Raw genomic sequence first — 24,176 nt, forward strand, 5'->3', positions numbered from 1 at the left:
ATACACGTTCATGCCATAGTTTGTTGAGGATTGTTGGGAGAAAGTCAGCAAGTTAGCTAATGATCATGAAATTATAAGTAAGAATTTGGCTACTCATACACGTTCATGCCATAGTTTGTTGAGGATTGTTAGTTCATGCCATAGTTTGTTGAGGATTGTTAGTTCATGCCATAGTGTAAGAATTTGGCTACTCATACACGTTCATGCCATAGTTTGTTGAGGATTGTTAGTTCATGCCATAGTTTGTTGAGGATTGTTAGTTCATGCCATAGTTTGTTGAGGATTGTTAGTTCATGCCATAGTTTATTGAGGATTGTTAGTTTGTTGTTGGCTACCCATACGATTGAGGATTGTTAGTTCATGCCATAGTTTATTGAGAATTTGTTAGTTTGTTGTTGGCTACCCAAATTGTTGGCTACCCATACGATTGAGGATTGTTAGTTCATGCCATAGTTTATTGAGAATTTGTTAGTTTGTTGTTGGCTACCCATACGATTGTTGGGAGAAAGTAAGAATTTGGCTACTCATCCACTTCATGTCATAGTTTGTTGAGAATTGTTAGTTTGTTGAGGATTTGTTGAGAATTGTTAGTTTGTTGAGAATGGTTGGGAGGGAGTCACAAGTTAGCTAATGAAATTTGGCTACTCATCCACTTCATGCCATAGTTTGTTGAGAATTGTTAGTTTGTTGAGGATTGTTGGGAGGGAGTCACAAGTTAGCTAATGATCGGTTGGGAGCAAGTTAGCTAATAATATGTTAATGATCTGTTGGGTGCAAGTTAGCTAATGATCTGTTGGGAGCAAGTTAAAGTTAGCTAATAATCTGTTGGGAGCAAGTTAGCTAATGACTAGCTAATCATCTGTTTGTTGAGCTAATGATCCGTTGGGAGCAAGTTAAAGTTAGCTAATGATCTGTTGGGAGCAAGTTAGCTAATGACTAGCTAATCATCTGTTTGTTTTGTTGGGAGCAAGTTAGCTAATGATCTGTTGGGAAGAAGGAAGAAGTGGGAAGAAGGAAAGAAGTGATAGTTGATGATGAAATTATCATCCCAAGTTAGATAAGTGGATAATTAAATTATAAGTTGATTATAGTAAATTATAAGTTGATTGAAATTATATAAGTAAATTATAAGTTGATCATGAAATTATATATAATAGAGCTTATAAGTGGAGAGAGCAGCTTTTATACGAACAGCGGTCTTATAAGTTGATTGAAATTATACAAGTAAATTATAAGTTGATCATGAAATTATATATAATAGAGCTTATAAGTGGAGAGAGCAGCTTTTATACGAAAAGCGGTCGTTGATTGAAATTTAGAAATTATACAAGTAAATTATAAGTTGATCATGAAATTATATATAATAGAGCTTATAAGTGGAGAGCAGCATTGCTTATAAGTGCAGCTTATACCTTCTAGAACAGTGGTCATGGTGGACGCCGCGCCGCTACCTAGCAGTCTCATTATATATAATAGAGCTTATAAGTGCAGCTTAGCTTATACCTTCTAGAACAGTGGTCATAGTGGACGCCGCGCCGCTACCTAGCAGTCTCATTGCAGTTGTCGCCATTGAAAAAAAAAAATGAATTATAAAGAAAACAATCCTTAGAAATGAATGTTGATGCAATTGCGTGGAAAATGCACGGTTGGCTATGAGAAGAGCATGAAAGGCCACGGGTTTACTAAGGAATAAGCTGTTATTCTGTATGTATGAATATTCAACATTTTAATTATTTAATTAGATAAGGCAAAAAAAACGGATGTAGTATTTGATATAAATTTTTATGACAAAAAAGACCTTATAAATGAATGTTTAATATTTAAACTGTTATGGATAGGGGCCGCGCGAACGCAGGCCCCCACTACCACAAATTATGACGTAGGCTCTGCCACGTTGGACAGACCTTAGGCGGGCATCCCTCCTAAGTGCAATGGAGGTCACCAACCTAGGCTATGGGCCTTGATGATCACCCAAAAGCCCCGTCCAGGTAAGTATGTTGTAACGTAGCCCGTTGATTTTGTTTTATAGCCGGTGGTACTTCTCTTCTTTTGGGATCTGCCGATGTGGGACAAACCCAAAGTGCTCGATAATTCCTTCTCTTTTCCCCTTTTCCAAATTCATTTACGCACTAAATAGTCTGCTTATATATTTGTCTTTTTGCATTAAATTATTTTAATATTTTACATTATATATAATCAATATTCAACTTAAATTTGAACACACTCATTTTAAATGAGGAACTTGACTCTTCAATATTTGAAGAGTCAACAACTTTTTTTTGACATATTATTGACGGAGTTCAAATATTGATTCATATATAAAAGATTTAAATTTCATAGATATACTTATATTTGAAATTATAATGTTTTTAATCAATTAAAATGCAGTAAGTGAATAAAATATTGCAATAATTAAACAATGTTTTTCATTTTTATTTATTCATTCGAATTTTTATACTTGAAATTTGAAAAAAAAAAATTATATCTAAATTAACATTAATAAAATCATTTGTGCTTTTCCATTAATTTCCAATTTATTATCTCTTGATTCAAGAAGTTCTAGGTTGACACAGAGTAATAATTTCAAAATTCAAGTTTCAATGTAGACAAATCTAATAATCAGAGTCAAGAACTAAAAGCAAATGAATCAAATGCAGACCGATGAGAGTTCCAAATCTAAACAAAGAATTTCGTATGGACAGATCTCTAATCAGAACAAAATTTCCATTCCGATTCCGAATCGAAACCATGAGGGAATCCCAGCACCTCCTGCAAACAGTGATTCTCAATCGAACCAAACCCATCAAGAAACGATTCGAAAGATCCATCATCCGGACTATTCCAGGCGTCTGGGAAATTAACGTCCTTCGAAATCCGATTACTGTCCCCATCTTCATCCATTTCCGGCGTCACCGCCGTGGCTTTCCCTTTCCCATCGTCGTCGTCCGCCACCGCCGGCATGTGGCCTTCGAACAGCGCCATATGACCGAACAACTTGTCCTTACGGGAAAAGGTCGTTCCACACGAACACCGCCACTTCGACTCCCCGCAGTGCTTCAAGTGGCTCTTCAAGTCCGCCATTACAGAGAAACTCTTCTTGTTGCAGCGATTGCAGGAGAACATCTTGGGGCAGTGGCTCCGCTTGAAGTGATTCTTGACGCAAATCAACGATTTCAACGGCCTAAACTTGTTGTGCGTTTTGTTCCTTACACAGCCATCGTAAGGGCACGAAAACCGCGTGCGCTTCGCCTTGTGGTCCACGACAACACCATCTAACGGCTTGGCCAACGCCTCAGGGGTCTTGAATTGATTCCCATGGGCCCGCATGTGCATCCGCAAATTCGCATCCCGCTTGAACCCTTTCCCGCAGATTTCACAGAAATGGATGTGCTCCGCTAGCAGTTCCATCGCGTCCATCTCCACTATTTCACAATCCATCTCAAAATCCTCGGATTCGATTCTCGTAATCTCATCTACACCCTCGACCTTCAGCTCCGCCATTGATTTCTCTGTAACCGGAATCCAATGAGTACGACTCGTCGAGGCTTTCAAATCCGGCGTATTCGAGGTTTTCACTTGCGCGCAGGCTAGAAGAGCAGCGCCATTGACGACGATCTGTTGGACTGCGGAGGCGATTTCAGACGAAACCGCATCCATCTGTTGATTGCTGATGCGAATTTCTCTGTCGATGTTCTCGGATAGGAAGATTTGGACGGCATCCATTCTGGAAGAGATCGTCGAGAGGTTCTGCAACGGAATCCGCGGGTCATCATTTCCGGTGAGATTCGTCGAAAGTGGATCGCCGGGAAATTCCATAGGGAAGGTGGGAGGATTCATGGCGTTGGAGATTATGCGAGGAGGAGATGAATTCAATTGGATCGTAGCGGCATTTGACTTAAATGTTGGACTCTCTCAGCGCCAAAAGGGAGTAGGAACTGCCTTCAAAATGACGCCGTTTTGGGTGTCCGAACTTTGGACCAACACAGACGGGTTAGATATTCATTTTTTTAATTAATAAAAAATATATTTGAAACTTTCTTTACAATTAATAACTATTTAAAAAAAAAACATAATTTATAAAAGATGAGAATTAATTAATCAATAAAGTATAAGGGAAATTATTAATAAGAAAATACACGACTTTTTTTTTCTTATTTAAATTATATTCCCAACCTCGTTGACGTGCCCAAAACATAAAGAAAAATAAATAAAGAGTAAAAAATAAAAAGATTCAATGCACTTATTCCTAAGAAGTAAGAAATTAAAAAACAAATAAACAAGTTGTAATATTTATATTTAAAATATAAAGCCGGCAGTGAGCAGCGGGTTTATTAAATTAATAATGAACCTCCGCTTATAAATATTAAATATTAAATAATATATGACTTAAGCTTTCGATCGATTATAACCAAGCCCACTGGTAATCGATATTGTCCTCTTTGGACTTTTCGTTTCGAACTTCCTTTCAAGACTTTAAAACGCGTCTACTCCCAACAACCCATATGGGACATCACAATTTGATTAACTTAATTAATTAAAGTTAATACTTATTTAGAAAAAAGAAAAAAAAAAAAAACTATCAATATAATGCAGTTGGTGACCACTTTCATTTAAGATCATACGATCAGATATAACAAGTTATCTATCCTTGACATTTTATATCGATCCAATCGAACTTGGAGCTCTGGGCACTGTGTTGAAAAATGGGATGTGTGCCTCACTGCCACCCCTAACTGGAAAGAAAAACAAATTTAAAATGCTATTTTGATAGCCATAGAAACGTTGCTCAGAAACAGTGTCAACAAGGGCACTGAAAGGATCATAGCTCTTCTTCCAGAGCCTTGGCCTGAAAGCTACAGAAGTCAATGGCAGCGATGCATGCTCTAATCTTCACGATGATTCTACTTTCAGAACGATCTTCATGAACTCGTACACAAGATAGCTTATTGCTGCTGATGGTAAGACCTAAATTAAGGAAAAACATTAGATTATGAGGAGCTTAAAGCCATAAACAGATGATTATGCAAATCAACAACTCGACAGGCTAAGCGAATCGACAAGCGATGGCAACCGGAGGAATGTGATAGAGAACTTCGTTTTCTTTTGATATCTGTCAGTTTTCACGCCAGTTTGTGTCGCGACACTTGGTTGTTCTTACTGCATTTAGTTGCTAAGAAAACTTGCAGCTATTATAAATCCTGTGATGTTAGCTTTGAATGAGCTTCTAAGCTCTTTGCATTAGCTTTTATTTTATTGATCACTAGACCAATTCACAGTGGATCACAATAGGGGAATGTTTGCAAGCCAAATTCTATCCTAAGGAAACTTTTATTCTTAGACCAGAAACATAAAGGTTAAAAGTTTTGTCTCAAAGAAAAAGCCGAAAGCCATCTACTTATGGAAGGTTGGTTGTTGCAGGCTTTATTTGCATTTCCATAGATACAAGGATACCATAGAAGCACACATAGAAGCTAGGAGTCCTGTAATTATCAAAGATTAGCCTTAATTACGCTGAATCAAATAAACTCGTTTGAGCTCGTTCATCAATTGATATAACGAAGGTCCTAAATGGACAAACTGGATGCCCTCAGATACCAATATCTTAAACTAGTGCAAACGAAGGGAGGGGTGGGTATCTCATATCCTCTTCATGAATCTAATGTACATATTGTAATAGTCAACAGACTCGACATGGTCAATTCGGCCATCATGCTATTGAAAGTTAGATGCAAATACTCATTTCACAAGTTTTTGTTTAATACTTTGAAACGTATGTTCTCTAGATACCATATTCATATATAATCTACCAGGCTATCAATGCATCTATGCACAAACATATCTTGATGAACAAAAGAAGTAGTTAGTGAGAGATCAGTGGTGCACCTGTAATAAGCTAGGAATTAAGCCTGCATAAAGAGCAGGGACACCCCCTTGATTAACAATCTTGACACAAGTTGCAACAGCACTCAGCTTTGTTTCCCTAACTTGCATTTGGAGCTGCCTCCTCACAACTTCAAACGGATATGTAGCAGCTTCAGCACATGCCCCTGCTATGGCACCGTACAGTAACGTTCTAATCGTACCTAATTCCAATTGTTCAAAAGCATTCAACTTCTGATCACCTACTTTCATATTTTGGATTCTTTTCCTTCCTTCTGGTGAATGAAGATAAGCTGATTTTAATATATCATAAACACCATAAAACACAGCACCTGATGGTGCCATGCTTATAATTGAGGGTACTATGCCCTTGTAAAGAGAAAAGAAGCCTTCAGTTTGGATCATATGACGGAAGGCTCCAATAACACCACCCAAGGCTTCCCCACCTGGTGCCACCATCTTAGTCCGGATCTGCAAGAACAAAGGACACAAAGAACTTAGGTCTCCAATGATTAAAGTATACAATAAAAAGGAAATACAACCACCACAGGCGGCGGGGTGGTTGTATGCACCGTAAATAGAACGTAAGATTTTTCTTTCAGCTTTCGGGTGTATTGCGATTCATGTGATTGACGTAGTGAAAGGGTGAGAGTAGATAGCCCTCCCAAATTGGCTAACAATCTGAATTGTGTAGTTTAAATACTCATAACTGTCCCTTGGGGTCAATATCAGTATAGATAGCTAACAATTTGATACCAGAACAACATGAAAGTATCAAAACAATAGGCATGCAAACAAGAGCACAACTCACAAAACTCTGTATGAACATGCAGAAACTTCGATCTATGAAATATAACAATCAGCAGATTGGAGAACTAAAGGTCAAAATGCTTCTTCATCTATAAAAGAAATTGCTAATTGAGACTTACGGTGTCCATAGGAATGCAAAGTATAGTTGCAGTAATTCCGGCGGCAGCACCGGCGAGAAACCGCTCAAAATTAGTAGTTTCTTCATTTCTAGACCACCTCAACAACTGATTTCTGTATGTATCATAAGCATAGAAATTGATAGCCTTAAAAGGAGCAGTGCGAAGAATGTTGACAAAATTTCCTTTCCAAAAACCTTTCAGACCTTGAGAAGCTGCTATGGTCTTGATCAGGTCAGTAAGTTTTTTCTGCTCACCACGAACTATGTACTCCAGCTTCAATCTCTCAAGAGGGGCAACGAAAGATCTATCATAGATCAAATTCATCATGAATAAACATGTCGGGTGACCAAATCTAATGATGTTAAAACCAGACAACATTTTTTTATGCAGGGCAGTGTCGTGCATTCATATTCATAGACATGCCATGAATGAAGAAGCCCTTTTCCATATGAAGATGAATAGAAAGACGATCTAATCAAGGTTTTTGGGTTTCCAGCATTAATTCAATTCTGGAAAATAATGATACATCCTATTAAATCATTGAATTTGAATGTTGAAAATTAATGAAGAATGGGAGATTGGAAGGAAACCTGGAAACCATAGCAGCAACAGCTCCGGCCCACAGATGCTTGGTCATATTCATAGCACCAGATCCTCGCAAAACAGCTTTCTGATCTCTCTCTTCTTCTTCCTCCTCATGCTGCACCGAACCTTTATTCCCATCTTGTCCCAAAAAACCTTCCGCATGCTGAGTGTATTCTCCATTCTCGCCACTCCCATTTGCAGACAGGCTCACAGATAAAAATCGGCACCCACTTCCATTAGAAATCCCCCTTTCTCGGCGACCCAAAATTTGGAGGTTGAGAGTCTTGAGCGGACTGTGAGAAGAAGAAAATGTAGCCGACCCAGAAGAGCTTTTAGAAGCGATAAGCGAAATGAAAGAGGGAGGGAGATTATCGTCGAGAAACAACCCTCCGAGGAAGATTGAATCAGAGGTGTCGGACTTGATCAAGTGGGTGAACCAAGATGGGTGCTTTCCGTGCATTGCAGAGGGTTTGGCGAGATCGAAACGTGGGTATTGGGATTGACCAACAGCGAGAAGGACCTGATCGTCGATGGGTTCAAGAACATGAGGAAGCAGAGCTGGGAATTTATGAAGAGAGATTTAGGAAGTGGAGCGGAGAAAGAGAAGGTTGAACAAGACGAGAGAAGGGAATAAAAAATAAAGAAAATGAAAGGAAGGAAGATGGCGACACTAGTAATTTATAGCTGCTGAGTGCTGATGCCATTTCTTGTGCCGAGGAAAACCTCGCATAAGTTTCATCGAGCGTTGGTGGCTTCTGTGTTGGTCCGCCCTTTTCAACAGTTATGAGCATATGCTCCACAGATACCCTAGTGGAAGCGATTGATCTTTTTATAATATGAAAGGTTTGGCTTAATTTTGTGTTAATTATGAGTGGATAATTCGTTGTCTTAATGACACCTGTTTGAAAGTAAAGGATTATTCTTGTAAGAAGGTCGAGATGGGATGGTGGTTGTCTGAATTGGAATTCAAATTCGATTATTAAAAATGTCATTTTCAAGCAAACGCAGCTCACACTCCAATTAATTCCACCTACCTAGTGTTACAAATGATAAAATTTCAGGTCTCGATCGTATGAATAAGGTCGAAGCCTTCTACCAACATTGTTCGTTTTTTTTTTTTTTTTGTCCATAAGCTTAGCTAACTCACTTGGGAGCATGTGAATTTGATTCTGTGACGGCACACCATCTATGCCCATCAACTTTACCTGTTCAACCACCCCAATTGATTTGCTCCCAATCAATACTTCATTTCCAAGCTACACCTAACCAAATTCATGATCATTTTCAGTAAATCGTTCATAACAAATCGGTTACGGACTATCAGCTGAACTAATCCTGGTTCTATGGAAGTTTGAATCCATTTTTTTTTGTAATATCATAGAAAAAACTGATTTCTACTAAATTTTCTAGCAAAAGAAATATCAATATGAATATAAAGAATGACCATGTACTCAATAATTTGCTGAATATTGCAACTTAAACTTGTTGATGGAATAAGACCCCATCAATTCTTCAATTCTACAAGACTCTGGATATAATCATTATTCCACTTCAACCATTTAGTACTACTAATAGTATAGGATTGGTTCGTATGGAAAATGTACATAAATTTGATATGGACCATATAGTTGGGGGTGGTTCTATGGATTGTGGCCACAAGAGCTGACCACTAGTAACGTGAACAGCCAAGCCAAAGAGAATTTTCTAAGAAAGAACACTGAATATTGATATAATTATAAACAATGGAACAGTTTCAAGTACTCTGCAATTAGATATAGTTGGTCAAGTTGTAGAAGGGCATCACAAATCCAAAATGAAAATCTCAGCATTTGGGAGGACAAAATGATGATTTTGTTCTTTGGGAACGCAAAAAGAATCTAATGGCATACAATATTACAAACATCTTATCGTTAGAAAATTTCGGATGTCAATTTGTTGAACTAACTCACCGGTGAATGATTGCGTTTACTATTTCATTTCTGCAGCATTTTTCTTATGTATTGAACTTACATATCCTCTAGCACGCACAACCTCCTCCTTGCTGTTCCGTATGGGATGAATTCACTGCAGGCTTCAAATTTACGTCAACCATGTCCTCCTGCCTTGTAGAAGACAGAGTTTCCATCCCTGGCAGCGCTGCAGCAATCTTACGGAAGAGAGGCTGCAAAATTTGTTTCAATAAAAATGTAAGTCAAACTTACATCTACAGACCAATCAAAGAAGAGAAACAAATGCAAATTTAGCGAAGATGCGTAATTTCATGCCTTGTGAACAAAAAGGTACGAAGTGGACTTTGGACTTTTAATCTTTTGTCATTTTACGTTTTAGAAATCAAAGAATAACGTTACCTTGATGTTGAAGCCAGCTTTGGCACTAGTTTCTATGAACATGACTCCAAACTCGCGAGATTTGGCATCACCTTCTTCGATTGAAACTTGCCTGATTTTGTCACCAAGCAAACAGAATTTAGAGAACTTCTGAAAAATGGACAAGGGTTTTAATAGACACTGGCAAAGCCTATAAATCAGTTACAAATATGAATTAGCAACTAAGCTCAAGATTTTCAGACAATTTCATAGGATTTGAAGAATTGTCAGCTTAGGTCTTCAGTACATGCAATCAAAGGTTAATAACAACCTCAGCTCAATCCCATCTCATCATTGCGTTCAAAGTATAAACAGAAATGGTGCCCCTAATGCAATCTCCAAAATCCTCAAAGAAGTCTATACTGATCCTGATATGTATAATAAATAATAGGAACAGCTCATTCCACACTTTTTTTCGACAATGTCAAATTTGTTCCTATTAAAAATCTGTTCCTCACCTTTTCTCAACAAGATCAGTTTTGTTCCCAACAAGAACAATTATCACATCACTGCCCCGTTCTGTTCGTACCTCCTCAATCCACTTGGTAGTATTCAAGAATGACTGTCTATCTGCATAATAACGTTTTCACACCAAACCTATTATCACATCAGCCACAAATAACCAGGATGCATCACACAACCAACAATAACAGAGAGAGAGCACTAACTAGATACATCATAGACTACTACTGCGACAGAGGAATCTCTTATATAACTTGGAATAAGACTCCTAAATCTTTCTTGTCCAGCAGTATCCCTGTGGAATGAGAGGCATTAAAGTTTTAGAGAAAACTAAATGCATATCAAACAACACATAGATGTCAGTTCGAATATTTAAATTGACAAATAATGTGTAAAGTCAAATCGACATGTTCAATCAGCCTTCTCTTAGAAATTTAATGCAATAAACGTCGTGTTCTATAATTATGCTTAGCTTCCTCCAAACCAGGCATAAAAAAATAATGTTTAGGGTGTCCCATCTGTGTTTCGCACGATTCTATGATCTATTTCAATGGATGTTTATATTGGATGGCAAAGAATCTGAAATCTACATCATATTGAAAAGAACTAGAATTTTAACTTAAGAGCCTGAATGCCGAAACCAAGACTGATAGGAAATAAAACCTTGACTACATGACCGGAGAGAAATAAGCAAGGCATACCAAAGCTGCAACCGAATTGTTCGGTCTTCAAGGTACATTGTTTTGGACAAAAAGTCGATTCCAATTGTAGCCTGCATCATAAGTTATGTCAGCATGCAGAAAGGAGGCCCACGAGCAGAGTATGGATGAAATGTACAGACGACGCATAATTATGGTTTGAAAGATTCTAGTTCCAATCTACTTAGCCCTGAAATACATTTTCTTATTAAAGCATGAACCATTTGCTCCGCTCCTTCCCTTGAATTTAACGAACGCTAGATGATCTGATAGTGCATAAAGTCAACCCTCTTAGAAGTAATTTCCCCTCCTCTTCCCCTGTTATACGTATCTTTTTTTATACAGAAATTATGGAACTTCTCCATTGACGAAGAAAGGATGTGGCTGAATCTTAAAAGTAATCTAAATGAATCGATAAATCTGATCGATTGCAAAAAGATTAATAACCGGTAAGAAAAGGGAGTCATCAGTGGATGGAATGCATAAACAACATTGAGTACGCATTCGAAACAACGCCACATAACTCAGATCCACATGAATCCTAAGAAATTTCCATCTGGATTGAGATACACAACACAACAGAGACGCACCAAAAAACAAGGTCGTATCGTATCAAGACTTCCAAATGAAAATATTGGAGAAAAAGAAATGATTAAAATATGAAGAACAAAAGACGCAAGGCAACGAGAGCACGGACCTGATAGGTGGTATCAAACTTGTCGTACATGAAGCGGGTGATAATGCTAGTTTTGCCAACGGATTGATCGCCGAGGAAGACGAGCTTGTACTTGGCGAGAGGAGAAACCGTGGCCATGAAGGGAATATGAGCGTAGCGAAGAAGATTCAAGGGAAGGTGGCGCGAGAAGATAGATAGATAGGTAGATCGATGGAAAAGGAAAATGGGGAAGGGGTATGGGTCAGAGGTTTTTAAAAGTTCGTTTCTCTCCACCTGCACCTGCACGCAGGAGAAACCGCCAACGATGACGAAGACGCCGAAGTCAAATGCTTAAAACTTCAACCACCTTACGCTTTTATCCTCCTTTGGGCCTTGCTCTGCGTGGACGCGCCAAACTTGATCGCACCTTCATCCTTTACTTTCGGCCTTTCTTTCCCCCTCCAATCAATTCTCAAACGCTACAACCTTTCCGTTTCTTTTTCTCCAAAAATTCATACGTTTCATAAAAATGGTTAACTTACAATGGAAACATTAAGGAGCATTCTTTGTAAGGAAGAAAAGTTTTTTTTAGAGAAAATTCGGAACGACAATATCGACTAGTGATAGACTTGTACTGTTACAAATGGTATTAGAGTTAGGGGGTGGATTGTGAGATAAAACATTCATTATAAGGGTGTGGAAGCCCGACATCGGGCGGTATGCTGGTGATGATGATATCGGTTGAAGAGGGGAACGAGCCAAACTTAGACTATTTTAAAACATTGAGGGGGAAGTCGGAGAGGAAAAGCCCATAGCAGAGCTGTTATTTATGAGATCCCACATTGATTGAGGAGGGAAATGAGCCATACTTGAGCTCGGAGGGAAATGAGCCATACTTGAGCTCTTTTAAAACCTCGAGGGGAAGCCTAGAAGGGAAAACCTATACTTGAGCTCTTTTAAAACTTTGAGGAGAGGCCTAAAAGGGAAAACCTATAAGAGTAGGCTTGGACGAGCTCTTTTAAAACTTTGAGAGGAAGCCTAAAAGGGAAAACCTATAAGAGTAGGCTTGGACTATTACCCTGACTCGTCTTTCGATCAAATATACCAATAAAATTATTACTTTTAAAACCATAAAATTAATCCAATAAAATTATAATTTAACCTCATAAAATAAATAAATAAAGATATATTATTATCTCATTTTTTTTTAAAAAATAATTTCTACATTTTTGTTTCCAAATTACATGAATATTTTACTTTATAGTATAAAATGTAAGATATGTTAGAAAAATTAAAATAACAATGTTTCTCCAATCCTCATGCGCACTGCTGAAGAATGAAGTGTTCATATACATCATGATTTCAGCTAATTGAAAATCCAGATATAATGGCCTTATTAGTTACAATTATCAATCATATTGCTAAACTATAAAAATAAAGTTATTCCTGCAGCTTTAATTCCATCAAGTTGTTCCTGTAAATAACTCTCCCAGGCTATAGTTCCTTCTCTTTAACCCGGTAGGGATACTTTTGATACATGGAAATACTACTGACCACGAGGGGAAGAGCCACGATACAATAAACCGATGGTGGTTTCCCTTCAAATATGAACTGCAGCAATGCCGTCACAATGAGTGCTGAGACTATGACAAAACCCTGCAACCATACAACGAAATAATTTCCCACGATGAGTGTACGTAAAAATTATACGAGCAGTATATCACCGTGCCAAGTAAGAAAAAAAACACGGGACTTTCTTTGTTCGTAGCAGTGTATTGTAAGTTTAAAGCTCCCAGTAACCGTCCAAGTCCACCGCTAGCAAATATTGTCCGCTTTGGGCTTTTATGTATTGCTGTCAGCTTCATGGTTTTAAAATGCGTCTGCTAGGAAAAGGTTTCCACACCCTTATAAGGAATGCTTTGTTCCCCTCTCCAACCGATGTGAGATCTCACAATCCATCCCCCCTGAAGGCCTAGCATCCTCGCTAGCACACCGTCCGATGTCTGGCTCTGATACCATTTGTAACAGCCCAAACCCACCGCTAGCAGATATTGTCCGCCCATTACGTATCGCCGTTCAAGCTCACAGTTTTAAAACACGTATGCTAGGGAGAAGTTTCTACACTCTTATAAAGAATGTTTCGTTTCCCTCTCCAACCGATGTGCACCATAGCTCAACTGATTCTAGAATATACCTCGACCAAGAAGGAAAAAAAATGTTCAAGCTGCTGGTTAACATTATCTTGAGTGAAAAGACATGAGCAACATGAATTTAGAGCAAGCTCATGGTTGATATCCTTGAAGATTATGTTCAAGAAGAATCTTATCTTACGGGTTAAAACGAAAAACATAAAACTTGCCTTTCGAACACCACCGGCCCTGCTTGTGACTAGACCAACAAGAATTCCACCAAGAGCATTGAGTAAGACTGGAATCTGAAACAAAATGACCAAAAAAGTAGAATACATTTACTGCAAGCAATTCATGTCCTCCCTTCCAAAAGAAAAGGGCATGGAAGAGAGTTATCGGACTTTTTGCTGAAAGAATTGTCTCCAACTTAGAGACACCCTCGTATATGACAAGTGATATATAATTACCATAGTGAGAAGAGTCCAACCGTAGAAAAAACCATGATGTCGGATGGCTTCTCCATCAGGAGATTTATATGTACTAGCAAATAGAAACAGACTTCCAACTATAGACATTTCTACAGTCATCAAGTATGATGAGTGTTTCTTAACCTGTAAATGGAAAACGCTTCATCAGAAAGGAGCAAACACATAATTCCTAGATTGTTTCTTGGAGGTTGGTATCTAAATAAACTAAAAAAATCTCTACAAACCTGTGAAGCCCATTGACACAATGCAGAAGCCAGACCAGAGAGTACAGAAGCAGCCAAGACAGGAATAATCCCATGAAACAAAACTTGATCGGGACTGCCATCATCTCTGGAACCCTTACTAGATCCTTCACCTATACTTAGAAGAACGGCAGCAACAATCAACAAGAATAGAGCCCCAATTTGCTGAATGGACTGCCTCTGCCTATTCATAAAATCCACATACCACGCCATGTAAGTTGTACGAAATTGTTTTAGATCTTAGCTTTAATCAGAAATTAGTACAAATCATCACTAGATGCAATTTACCTAAGTCACAGATGATGATCAGAAAATGTCGGTACACATTGCCATCGAAACAATTCTAAATAATTGACCACTGTCATTTTGTGAGATCCCACGTCGGTTGGGGAGGGGAATGAATAATTTATTATAAGGGTATGGAAACCTCTCCCTAGTAGACGCGTTTTAAAATCTTGAGGCTGGCGGGTGATACGTAGTGGGCCAAAGCAGACAATATTTGCTAGTGGTGGGGTTGGGCTGTTACAAATGGTATAGAGCCAAGCACCGAGCGATGTGCCAGGAAGGACGCTGGGCCAGGAAGGACGCTGGGCTCCTAAGGGAGATGGATTGCGAGATCCCAAATTGGTTGGAGAGGGAAATGAAACATTTCTTATAAGGATGTGGAATCTCACCCTAGTAGACGCGTTTTAAAACCATGAGACTGACGGCGATACGTAACGAGATAAAATGGATAACATTTGTTAGCGGTGGACTTGGATTGTTACACATTTCATCGCAAATCTGTTGAGCATATTGTTGTTCTAGATACCCCAGGGGAAAAGGAAAAATGGCCAGAGCTTGTGCATGTCAATTAAAGAAGCAAAGTATAGGTCTTGGTCCTCTCTACGACAAGAATGATAGAGAGACTATAAATGAACAGAGTGGAAAGATATACAACCATTTGCACATTGTAATTGCAACACAAAAAAGTTACAGATAGCAAAGAAGTAAATCATAGCACAGCACAGCAATTCATCATGTCAATTGAACAATTACATAAATCTTCAACTAGGATAATGAAAGCCTATAGAAACATGAGTTCTATTATAATTTTGAAAAGACAGAAGAAGCATTGGAACATACCTGAGCAACAAATAAGTACATACAGCAGTGAAGAGTATTTTTGTTTGATTCAGCATTGAGAATGTCAGAGAATCAAGATTCTTGTAAGCTATCTGCAGCAGACTATTTTGTAATGCATAAATAATTGCAGGAAGCCCTGAAGCTGTCAATGCACCAGCGACAGTCCACTCACTAAAAGTTTTCTTTAAACTACCTTCTTTTGCCATGATAATCAGGGCACATATGACCTGCACAACAAACAAAAATCTTTGATAATTAGTGCAAAAAGTAGACCTTTTTCCAGAAAATAGTCAATAATAAAATTAAAGAAATGGAAAATATATGCTATACAGTAATACCTTTACTATCTCACAAGTTAAGACAGATGAAGTCACAATAACTTCTCGTCTGCAGGGAGAATCATATGAGTTAACATCGTGCACATACCAGAAAGGAGTTGCCATTGGACAAAAAAAAAAATCCGAAGATAATTTCAATGTTGTAAATTGTCATGAAGATGTATTGTCATAACTCTCATTTAGTTCATAACCATTTTGTTTCATGTTCTCATTTATTTGGTTCATGTGTGAAAATTAGTATAGCTATGCCTATATAAAGGCTTGTCTAGCATTGTTTTGAGGAGTCTAGTGACATTTGGGTTAGATATGGAGTCATTGCCATTTTGTATTTGCTTAGAGACGATCGGGAGGAACTTTTTGTTTAGAGACTTTATAGTGTGAAAGTGTGAGAGATACACTTGTAGACACTTTGGTTATAGTGATTGCCTACCACTCGTGAATGTAGGAAAATTTCTTCTCTCCGAACTACGTAAATCTTTGTGTCTCTTTGTTTAATTTATGTTTGTGGGTGTGTGAATGCAATCGATCTTGCTTCCGCTTCCACTACAACAATTGGGTATTAAAGCATTTTTAATTATGGATTCCGCTACAACAATTGGGTATCAAAACTTTTTTCGTTGTGGCATTTGGGTACAGCAAGTAGTATCAGAGCATTGAAAATTGCGACATTACGACACAACAGTTGGTATCATATCCTTTTTAATTGTGGCATTATACACAACGAGTGGCAGAGCATTGAAGGTTGTGGCATTACTAAGCAACATTCAATCCATGTATACAACAGTGAAAATAAAAGGCAATATCGTTTCATGAAAACAAGTCCAGATGTGAAATGTTACTATGGAAATGCTTAAAATTGAGAGAGAAAGTGCAAAACCTAGATAATTTTTTGTCCTACAATCTTCACTACAGCTAATATTAATCCAAAAGAACACAGAAATTGAAAGAACAGAAAAATGATGGAGTACCTCGTAAATCGCTTAGAGATCAGTGGTTGAGCTCCGTACTGTAGAGCGAGCAAAATGGAGTAAAGCAAAATTCTCCTGCTCATTTGATCGGCACTAGTGGCCGCATCTTTGGGCCTTTTCCTTGCAGCTAAAGACGCCATCACCGCAACCTCTCGGAGTTCTCTTCCAACTTCAGAACTCCGATGAGGATGCCTGGATGACTTGCGAGCAGAGACAGTTCCTTATTTTCAATATGTAAACCAAAAGTCGTTCACGCAGCCGATACGACGCCGTCTCTCCAAATCACTTATTCACGAAGCCGCAGTCCCCTTGGCTCCAAATAAAGAAAAGTATTATATTTTCCCCTCCCGAAAAAAAGAAAAAAACAAACAAACATGCGTTGTAATTTAGTAATATCCATTTTAAATAAATTTTAATGAATAATCTCTCTTTTTTAATATAATTTCTATTTTAGCACTTAATTTTAATATAATCATCCCCTTAAAAACATTTAATTATTTATTTATTAAATAAATAAATAAATATATATATATATATATATATATATTAAAAAAATGAGGTTGAATATAGTCTTCGTCTCCCAATCAAATTAACTAATATAATAAATCTCTTTCATTCATCTGTTACTTATCCCGATAGCCTCCAATTTTATTTTTAAGAAATATTTATTTATTAAAATGACAGTGGGAAAAGGTAAATCTCTAAGTTAAATCCAATTTTAACCACTTTTTATACTTACCTAAAATGATTCTATATATGTCACAGAGAAAAATAGAATAATTAAAATTTGGTATGTATACGACCTTAACAACTTTTTATTTTTCTAATTTCATTTTTTCAATTGTTCTAAGATAGTTGAGTAGAAACAACTTTAGAATATATATATACATACCACATATATGTACATATACGTGCATATACATATACATACATATATAAATATATATACATACCACATATATGTACATATATGTGCATATACATATACATACATATATTTACCTTTAAGTTTATTATTAACTAGTCTAATTATTTTTACATTATTTATCTATGGCTATAAAAAAAAAAAAAAAAAAAAGTTTTAAAAACATTTTTTTGTTGCATTAATAATAAAAACTATGTATGTTTGAATGTTAATTTGGAATATTTGAAGGAAAGTGTCACAATAAATATTATTCAAAATTAGAATAAGATTTTAAAGAGTATATATGTACGACATATCTTAAAGATATTGTACCAACTATATTTGTGTACATTTAAAAAATAATTTTATTCCACGCGGTAAAAAAACGTTTTATATGCCAATATAATAATAATAATAATAATAATCATAATAAAAGAAAAATAAAACAGTACTAGGTAGCTCCTATTGTCTCAAAGACATAGCTAATATTTACCAAATTCAGTCGTTGAATTTGCCGCATATTATTCACGTTTTCAAGGATATTAGCTGAAACTCGAAAAAAAGGGGAATAAATAAAAATAAAAAATAAAAAATAAAAAGCTCTTCGCATCAGAGAGAATCAAGGAATATTGTCAAAAAAGGAAAACAAACAAATAAAAAGTGAGACCAACCCTCAAAACCAAATCCATTATTAAAAAAAAAATAAAAAATTAAAAAAAAAATTAAAATTTTGTATATAATTCTTTAAAATAGAAATAATAAATAGTTATAAAAATGAAAGTTAATATTATTAAAAATGATAATTTTATTTTATTTTTTGTTTATAGAATTAGAAACGATAAATAAAATGGGCATTTAATGGATTTCTATTTAAAATATTGGAGTTTGAGTGGTTAAAGTCTCGTGAGTGTGTGCCAGCTATTTATTTAAAATTCCCATCAACGGCCGAAACCCTAGACATAGAGTAAATTAAAAAATACATTTACGGTAAATTGGAAAGAGAATCTTGTGGGAACTGGGGTCAGAATCAACGGCGGCGATTGAAAGCTTCTATAAAGCTGGCCACTGCAATTGCGCAGCCATAACTTTGATTCTCCATCTCCTTCCGCAGACTTAAGCTTCTGAGTGGACAACGGAGCTCCCGTCATGTGTGGAATCCTCGCAGTTTTTGGTTGCGCCGACAACTCTCAGGCTAAGCGCACCCGAATCATTGAATTGTCTCGGAGGTCATTTCTTGCATTTCTTTATTTAACAGCGATTGCTTTGGTCGTTTGATATTGATGCCAATGGCAAATAAACGTTCTGAATGTGTTGTTAATATGAAGAACATGCATTTGTTTTATGAGATGCTTTACATTGTTTTCTGGCTTCTGCGTTGTTTGGAATATGTCTTACTTCCTTTTATGCTTTTTATTGTTATTTGTGGTGATTTTTTAAATTGATCTCTGGTATTTTAAAACTGTTTGGAGCTGCAGGCTGCGCCATAGAGGTCCCGATTGGAGTGGTTTGCACTGTTTTGAAGACTGTTATCTTGCTCATCAACGATTAGCTATTATAGATCCCACTTCCGGGGATCAGCCCCTTTACAACGAGGACAAGACCGTCGTTGTTACAGTAAGGATGAAATGGATGCCATTTCTGCATATATACTTGCTCATATTATCATTATGCCGTCATGTTGTACAATTTTCATATTTGACGTTTCTGGTTTCTAAATGAAAACGAAGCTTGTCTCCAACATTTGACAGAAAGACATCAAGGATCGAATCTATTATATACTTTTTGATCGTTTTAATCATGCTGTGAACGGCCAATATAGTCTTTTGTGGACATGCAGATGACCTGCTTAAAATTTAATTTGTTCAGCAACTAAAAACGTGTAAATATTGTTTTGTTTGAGGCCTTTGGTCGAAGCATTCTTTGGTCTCTAGATGGCATACGCTATCGAAGACTGTTATTTCTATTTACTTTACGTCAGTGGCTAATAACGTAATTAAAATGGAATTTTGAATCATTTCTAGGTCAATGGGGAGATTTACAACCATAAGGAATTGAAAGAGAAGCTCAAGGGTCATCAATTCCGAACTGGCAGTGACTGTGAAGTGATTGCACACCTTGTAAGTAGTCAAGAACGTACTGGAATCGTTTTTCCATCTGCTTTCCTGTAATTAGTTTTCTATCTTTAACGCTTATGTTTTCCAGTATGACGAATATGGAGAAGAGTTTGTGGACATGTTGGATGGCATGTTTTCCTTCGTCCTTCTTGATACTCGTACCAAAACTTTTATTGCAGCTAGGGATGCTATTGGGATCACTCCACTATATATGGGATGGGGTCTTGATGGTATGTAATTTCACATTGTGTATGTGATTCATGACCTCAAGTTGTAGTGAGGGAACTCTATGATTGTTAGTTTTTGTTCTGTTTTATACATATTACTGCTTGCAGTTTTACTGATTGATCTTTGAAAATATATGGCTGCTACCTTCTTGCCAGGATCAATCTGGTTTGCTTCTGAAATGAAAGCTCTAAGTGATGATTGTGAGAGATTTATTTCTTTCCCTCCTGGTCATATATATTCTAGCAAACAAGGTATGCATCCTTTTTCCCCACATATGGTAACTCGACATTGTTTCAATTATCATACAGGAAAATGTTTTAATCCATGAAATTCATTACTAAATGGTGGATTTTAAATGTTTTTAGGAGAATTAAGAAGATGGTATAACCCTCCGTGGTACACAGAGATAGTACCATCAGGTCAATATGATCCTTTGGTTCTACGCAAGGCATTTGAGAAGGCATGTTCTGTACTTGCTCATATTAGTTTTACATTCTATGCCATATTCTTCAAGGAGTTCTGTTCAATACAGTAGTTTTTCAGTTTTAATGTGAATAGATTTCTACCATTTTAGTGTTTGATGTTTTTCTTAGTGTATTCTTATTGTGTAGGCTGTCACTAAGAGACTTATGACAGATGTGCCATTTGGAGTCCTCTTATCCGGAGGATTGGATTCATCGCTAGTTGCTGCTGTTGCCAGTCGCCATTTGGCAGACTCTGATGCTTATCGTCAGTGGGGTTCACAATTACACACCTTTTGCGTTGGCTTGAAGGTAAGATAATGAGGGGAGTAGGTGTATCTTTTTACTTTGAAATAATAATCAGTGGGGTTCAATAATAGAATTTTCTCTCATATTATTTTTAGCATTGTGGTTGGTTTCTTTCCATTCGAAATTAATTATTTGGTCACAGTTATGTTGTGTAATTAGGGAGTTAAATATTCTACAATTGACATATAAATTCACCAATTTTTTTTCTTGTAGTCATTGAAAGATGCAATTATTTGAGCTGGTGGTTTAAAGCTATTTAAAAAGCCTGCCGTTATATCTAGATTATTTTCATTGTCCTAACACAAGACATGTCTGTCAATGTGAAAAATACTCCTTTCCTAGTGGTTGGAGTTTCAAATCCTATACCCCACATTTCTTGTTCTAAAAAAAACAACTTAAGACATGCCCTCATTTAAATTTTTTCTTCTGCATGACTAAAGTTTTGAAGTCTTGAAGAAAATGTTTCGAGAATGGGGCTTTGTTATTGCATCGGTAAATATTGTAAAGCTAAACCCCGATGTCATATTTCTGCTCACTTATGTTTTGTTACTTTTATTATTATTCAGGGCTCTCCTGATCTTGTTGCTGCTAGCGAGGTAGCTGACTACCTTGGAACTCGTCATCACGAGTTTCACTTTACCGTACAGGTAATTGCTTTTTCTGGAACCAATTGAAAATTCATTTTTCAATTTTCACCACCAAATAATGTGTGTTTACTTCTTCCATACCAGGAAGGTATAGATGCACTTGAGGAAGTGATTTACCACATTGAGACATTCGACGTGACCACTGTCAGAGCTAGCACACCTATGTTCCTTATGTCTCGAAAGATTAAATCTTTGGGAGTGAAAATGGTTCTTTCTGGAGAAGGTTCAGATGAAATTTTTGGAGGTTACTTGTACTTCCATAAGGCACCAAACAAAAAAGAATTTCATGAAGAAACATGCAGAAAGGTATGCTTTTCCCCCGTTTTCTTCACATTGGGTAAGAGGTGGGGACAGTTACTGGAATGTTTTTCTTACTCGTTCTAATTTATTTTCTTTTGATGTTATCAGCTTAAAGCTCTTCATTTATACGACTGTTTGAGGGCCAATAAATCAACCTCGGCATGGGGTGTTGAGGCTCGTGTCCCCTTTCTCGATAAAGAATTTATAAACATAGCCATGAGCATCGACCCTGATTTGAAAATGGTATGCATTGTTTATTAATTGTCATCCCTTAATGAAAAATTGGGGTGGCTTGTGAGCATGTCGAATCAGGCCCCCACTGCTTACCTTGTTGATTTGAAAGGGGCTTTTGGATGGACAAAAAACTTTTGTCTGCTATCTATATTGCATAGTGAAGAAAATCGAAAGTGCAGGTGGTCAGTAGGTTAGGTTCTTATAATTTTTTTATGATAACGAGCCGACATATAAAAGAGGTACTTTGGTAATAAGATAAAACTTAAAATATGCATCTTTCAATTCTCTAGCTCATTTCATTTAACTGTATCTAATTGAATTATTATTTTTACAGTTTGATCAATCAAAAAGGCTCTCTCGTACAAGTATTATTGGAATTATTATCATCAATGAAGAAAATTGTGACACTTGTTATTTGCTATAAATTCTTAACCGCAGGTCAGGCGTGATCTTGGGAGAAAAGAGAAGTGGGTCTTGCGCAATGCATTTGATGATGAGAATGAACCATATTTGCCCAAGGTAGTTTCTTTCTATGCTTTGCATTTTCTTCTTTCTTTCTTTCTTTTTTTTTTTTTTTTTTTTTTTTTTTTTTTTTTTTTTTTGTTTAAATCAAGGCATCAAATCATATATACTTTTTCCAAGGAAGAATATTGAATATGCCCAACACCTCCCTGCTCTATAGCACATATTGTACAGGCAAAAGGAACAATTCAGTGACGGTGTTGGATACAGTTGGATTGACGGTCTAAAGGAGCACGCAGAGAAACAAGTTAGCTTTATCTCAAACTGTCTCACTATTGTAGTTCTAGTTAGCAGATTGTCTTTGCTCAAGGAATCAAGGTCAAATGACAATGCTTTGTTCTCCACAGGTGACTGATGCAATGTTGACGAATGCGAGCTTCGTCTACCCAGAAAGTCCTCCTACTACAAAAGAAGCATATCTTTACCGGTCAATATTTGAGAAATTCTTCCCAAAGGTGCTGTTTTGTTTTGTTTTTATGATACGGATGGAGTGGGATTTCCCATCTTTGATGCACTTCAGTCACTAAATAATCAAAATATTGATGTATTAGTTTCTTAATTTATAATAGAATGCTGCTAGAACAACAGTCCCAGGAGGTCCAAGCGTGGCATGCAGCACTGCAAAAGCAGTGGAATGGGATGCCGCATGGTCCAAAAATATGGATCCCTCTGGTCGTGCTGCACTGGGTGTACATGTAGCTGCATATGATGAAAAGCCTAATGCTAAAATTGCTAATGCACCGACTGACTCTCCCCAAGAAATTCAAGTAACCATTGAGAAAGCTACGGCCGTAGTATAGTGCACATCTTCCAAGTTTAAGGCATCCTTGTATAAAGAATGGAAAGCATTCTCCAAGGCAATAGGTAATCTATTTCACTTTATATAATACTCTTCTTAATTGCTTATCGTGATATCCCTTATGTCATATTATCCATTATTGCCTTTAGAAGTTGTTTTCTTGTGTCTCGACAGATGCTATTGTGAAGGCCGGTTGTGAAAAGTTGCAGGAAGGCAACAGTACTGTTAAAATCTAGCCTTAGTTCCCCTTTCTTCTAGTGGTTTTATGGTTTGGTTCTTGTTTTCTTGTTTTCTTGTTTGTAAACTGAATGTTACTACCGTGACATGAATAAGGGTAAAAGCCCACTTTAATGTAGTTTCCTGGTCAAAGTTTCTCTTTTCTAGTTTTTTCGTTGAATCCAAATTTTATGTCTGTCGTTCAAGTCAGCAGGCCTCTGCATGTGCAGGACATTGGGGTCCAATGGTTGGTTTGATTCAGACATGATTGCTGTCTGTGGGACGTTGCACTTTTCGATATCTAGGTTGGATAATAAGCATTGACCGATTATGATTAGTCATGAATATTTAAGAATCTATTTTTATTAAACCTACTTTTTAAATTGAATTTGTGGAACTTAACCAAAACCAAGTTTTGGATAAATGGAAATGTTTTAGTAGAAATTTCTAAGATAGTTTTGTAATGATGACCTGTTCTTAAAGTAATAGTGTTAGATTTTACTGATCCTACATTGGTTGGAGAGGGGAACACCACATTGCAAGGATGTGGAAATTTCTTCCTAGCAAGTATGAAATC

The 24,176-nt window shown here is 36.9% G+C and overlaps 5 protein-coding genes and 1 non-coding gene across 7 annotated transcripts; 1 reads left to right on the forward strand and 5 right to left on the reverse strand.

The window, feature by feature from the left end:
- Positions 1-1,834: 1,834 nt before the first annotated feature.
- On the reverse strand, positions 1,835-1,996 carry LOC111782351 (U1 spliceosomal RNA). Its single transcript, XR_002813101.2, has one exon. It is a non-coding gene; the product is annotated as a U1 spliceosomal RNA (small nuclear RNA).
- Positions 1,997-2,580: 584 nt separating this feature from the next.
- LOC111781417 (zinc finger protein STOP1 homolog) lies at positions 2,581-3,905 on the reverse strand. Its single transcript, XM_023661982.2, has one exon. The coding sequence runs from the start codon at positions 3,835-3,837 to the stop codon at positions 2,707-2,709; it is 1,131 nt and encodes a 376-aa protein (XP_023517750.2). The 5' UTR covers positions 3,838-3,905; the 3' UTR covers positions 2,581-2,706.
- Positions 3,906-4,577: 672 nt separating this feature from the next.
- LOC111781416 (Mitochondrial substrate carrier family protein) lies at positions 4,578-8,193 on the reverse strand. The gene is made up of 4 exons (XM_023661981.2): positions 7,400-8,193; positions 6,810-7,113; positions 5,884-6,351; positions 4,578-4,965 (listed from the first exon to the last, which is right to left on the reverse strand). The coding sequence occupies exons 1-4, from the start codon at positions 7,852-7,854 to the stop codon at positions 4,891-4,893; spliced, it is 1,302 nt and encodes a 433-aa protein (XP_023517749.2). The 5' UTR covers positions 7,855-8,193; the 3' UTR covers positions 4,578-4,890.
- Positions 8,194-8,347: 154 nt separating this feature from the next.
- On the reverse strand, positions 8,348-12,043 carry LOC111782036 (ras-related protein RABH1e). Of its 2 annotated transcripts, XR_002813051.2 has the most exons (7): positions 11,618-12,043; positions 10,924-10,994; positions 10,429-10,517; positions 10,219-10,330; positions 9,743-9,833; positions 9,344-9,555; positions 8,348-8,656 (listed from the first exon to the last, which is right to left on the reverse strand). XR_002813051.2 is itself a non-coding variant. In XM_023662803.2 (6 exons), exons 1-6 carry the CDS (start codon positions 11,732-11,734, stop codon positions 9,412-9,414), a joined length of 624 nt encoding a protein of 207 aa, XP_023518571.1. In that variant the 5' UTR covers positions 11,735-12,043; the 3' UTR covers positions 9,140-9,411. The 2 variants fall into 2 exon arrangements, 1 of the variants encoding a protein (XP_023518571.1); XM_023662803.2 differs by lacking the exon at positions 8,348-8,656 and having other exon boundaries at positions 9,140-9,555.
- A 796-nt stretch (positions 12,044-12,839) lies between these two features.
- On the reverse strand, positions 12,840-17,157 carry LOC111781151 (UDP-N-acetylglucosamine transporter ROCK1). The gene is made up of 7 exons (XM_023661601.2): positions 16,866-17,157; positions 15,898-15,946; positions 15,560-15,786; positions 14,417-14,618; positions 14,172-14,315; positions 13,935-14,009; positions 12,840-13,231 (listed from the first exon to the last, which is right to left on the reverse strand). The coding sequence occupies exons 1-7, from the start codon at positions 17,003-17,005 to the stop codon at positions 13,070-13,072; spliced, it is 999 nt and encodes a 332-aa protein (XP_023517369.2). The 5' UTR covers positions 17,006-17,157; the 3' UTR covers positions 12,840-13,069.
- Positions 17,158-18,766: 1,609 nt separating this feature from the next.
- On the forward strand, positions 18,767-23,766 carry LOC111781451 (asparagine synthetase [glutamine-hydrolyzing] 2). The gene is made up of 15 exons (XM_087120165.1): positions 18,767-18,995; positions 19,245-19,383; positions 19,791-19,886; positions 19,972-20,113; positions 20,267-20,362; positions 20,477-20,571; positions 20,723-20,884; positions 21,448-21,528; positions 21,613-21,834; positions 21,937-22,071; positions 22,501-22,581; positions 22,745-22,831; positions 22,932-23,039; positions 23,154-23,448; positions 23,558-23,766. The coding sequence occupies exons 1-14, from the start codon at positions 18,916-18,918 to the stop codon at positions 23,382-23,384; spliced, it is 1,755 nt and encodes a 584-aa protein (XP_086976291.1). The 5' UTR covers positions 18,767-18,915; the 3' UTR covers positions 23,385-23,448; positions 23,558-23,766.
- The last annotated feature ends 410 nt before the right edge of the window (positions 23,767-24,176 follow it).

This window comes from Cucurbita pepo, chromosome 19 (assembly GCF_057944985.1).
Source record: "Cucurbita pepo subsp. pepo isolate OVF chromosome 19, ASM5794498v1, whole genome shotgun sequence".
Classification (NCBI taxonomy): Eukaryota; Viridiplantae; Streptophyta; class Magnoliopsida; order Cucurbitales; family Cucurbitaceae; genus Cucurbita; species Cucurbita pepo.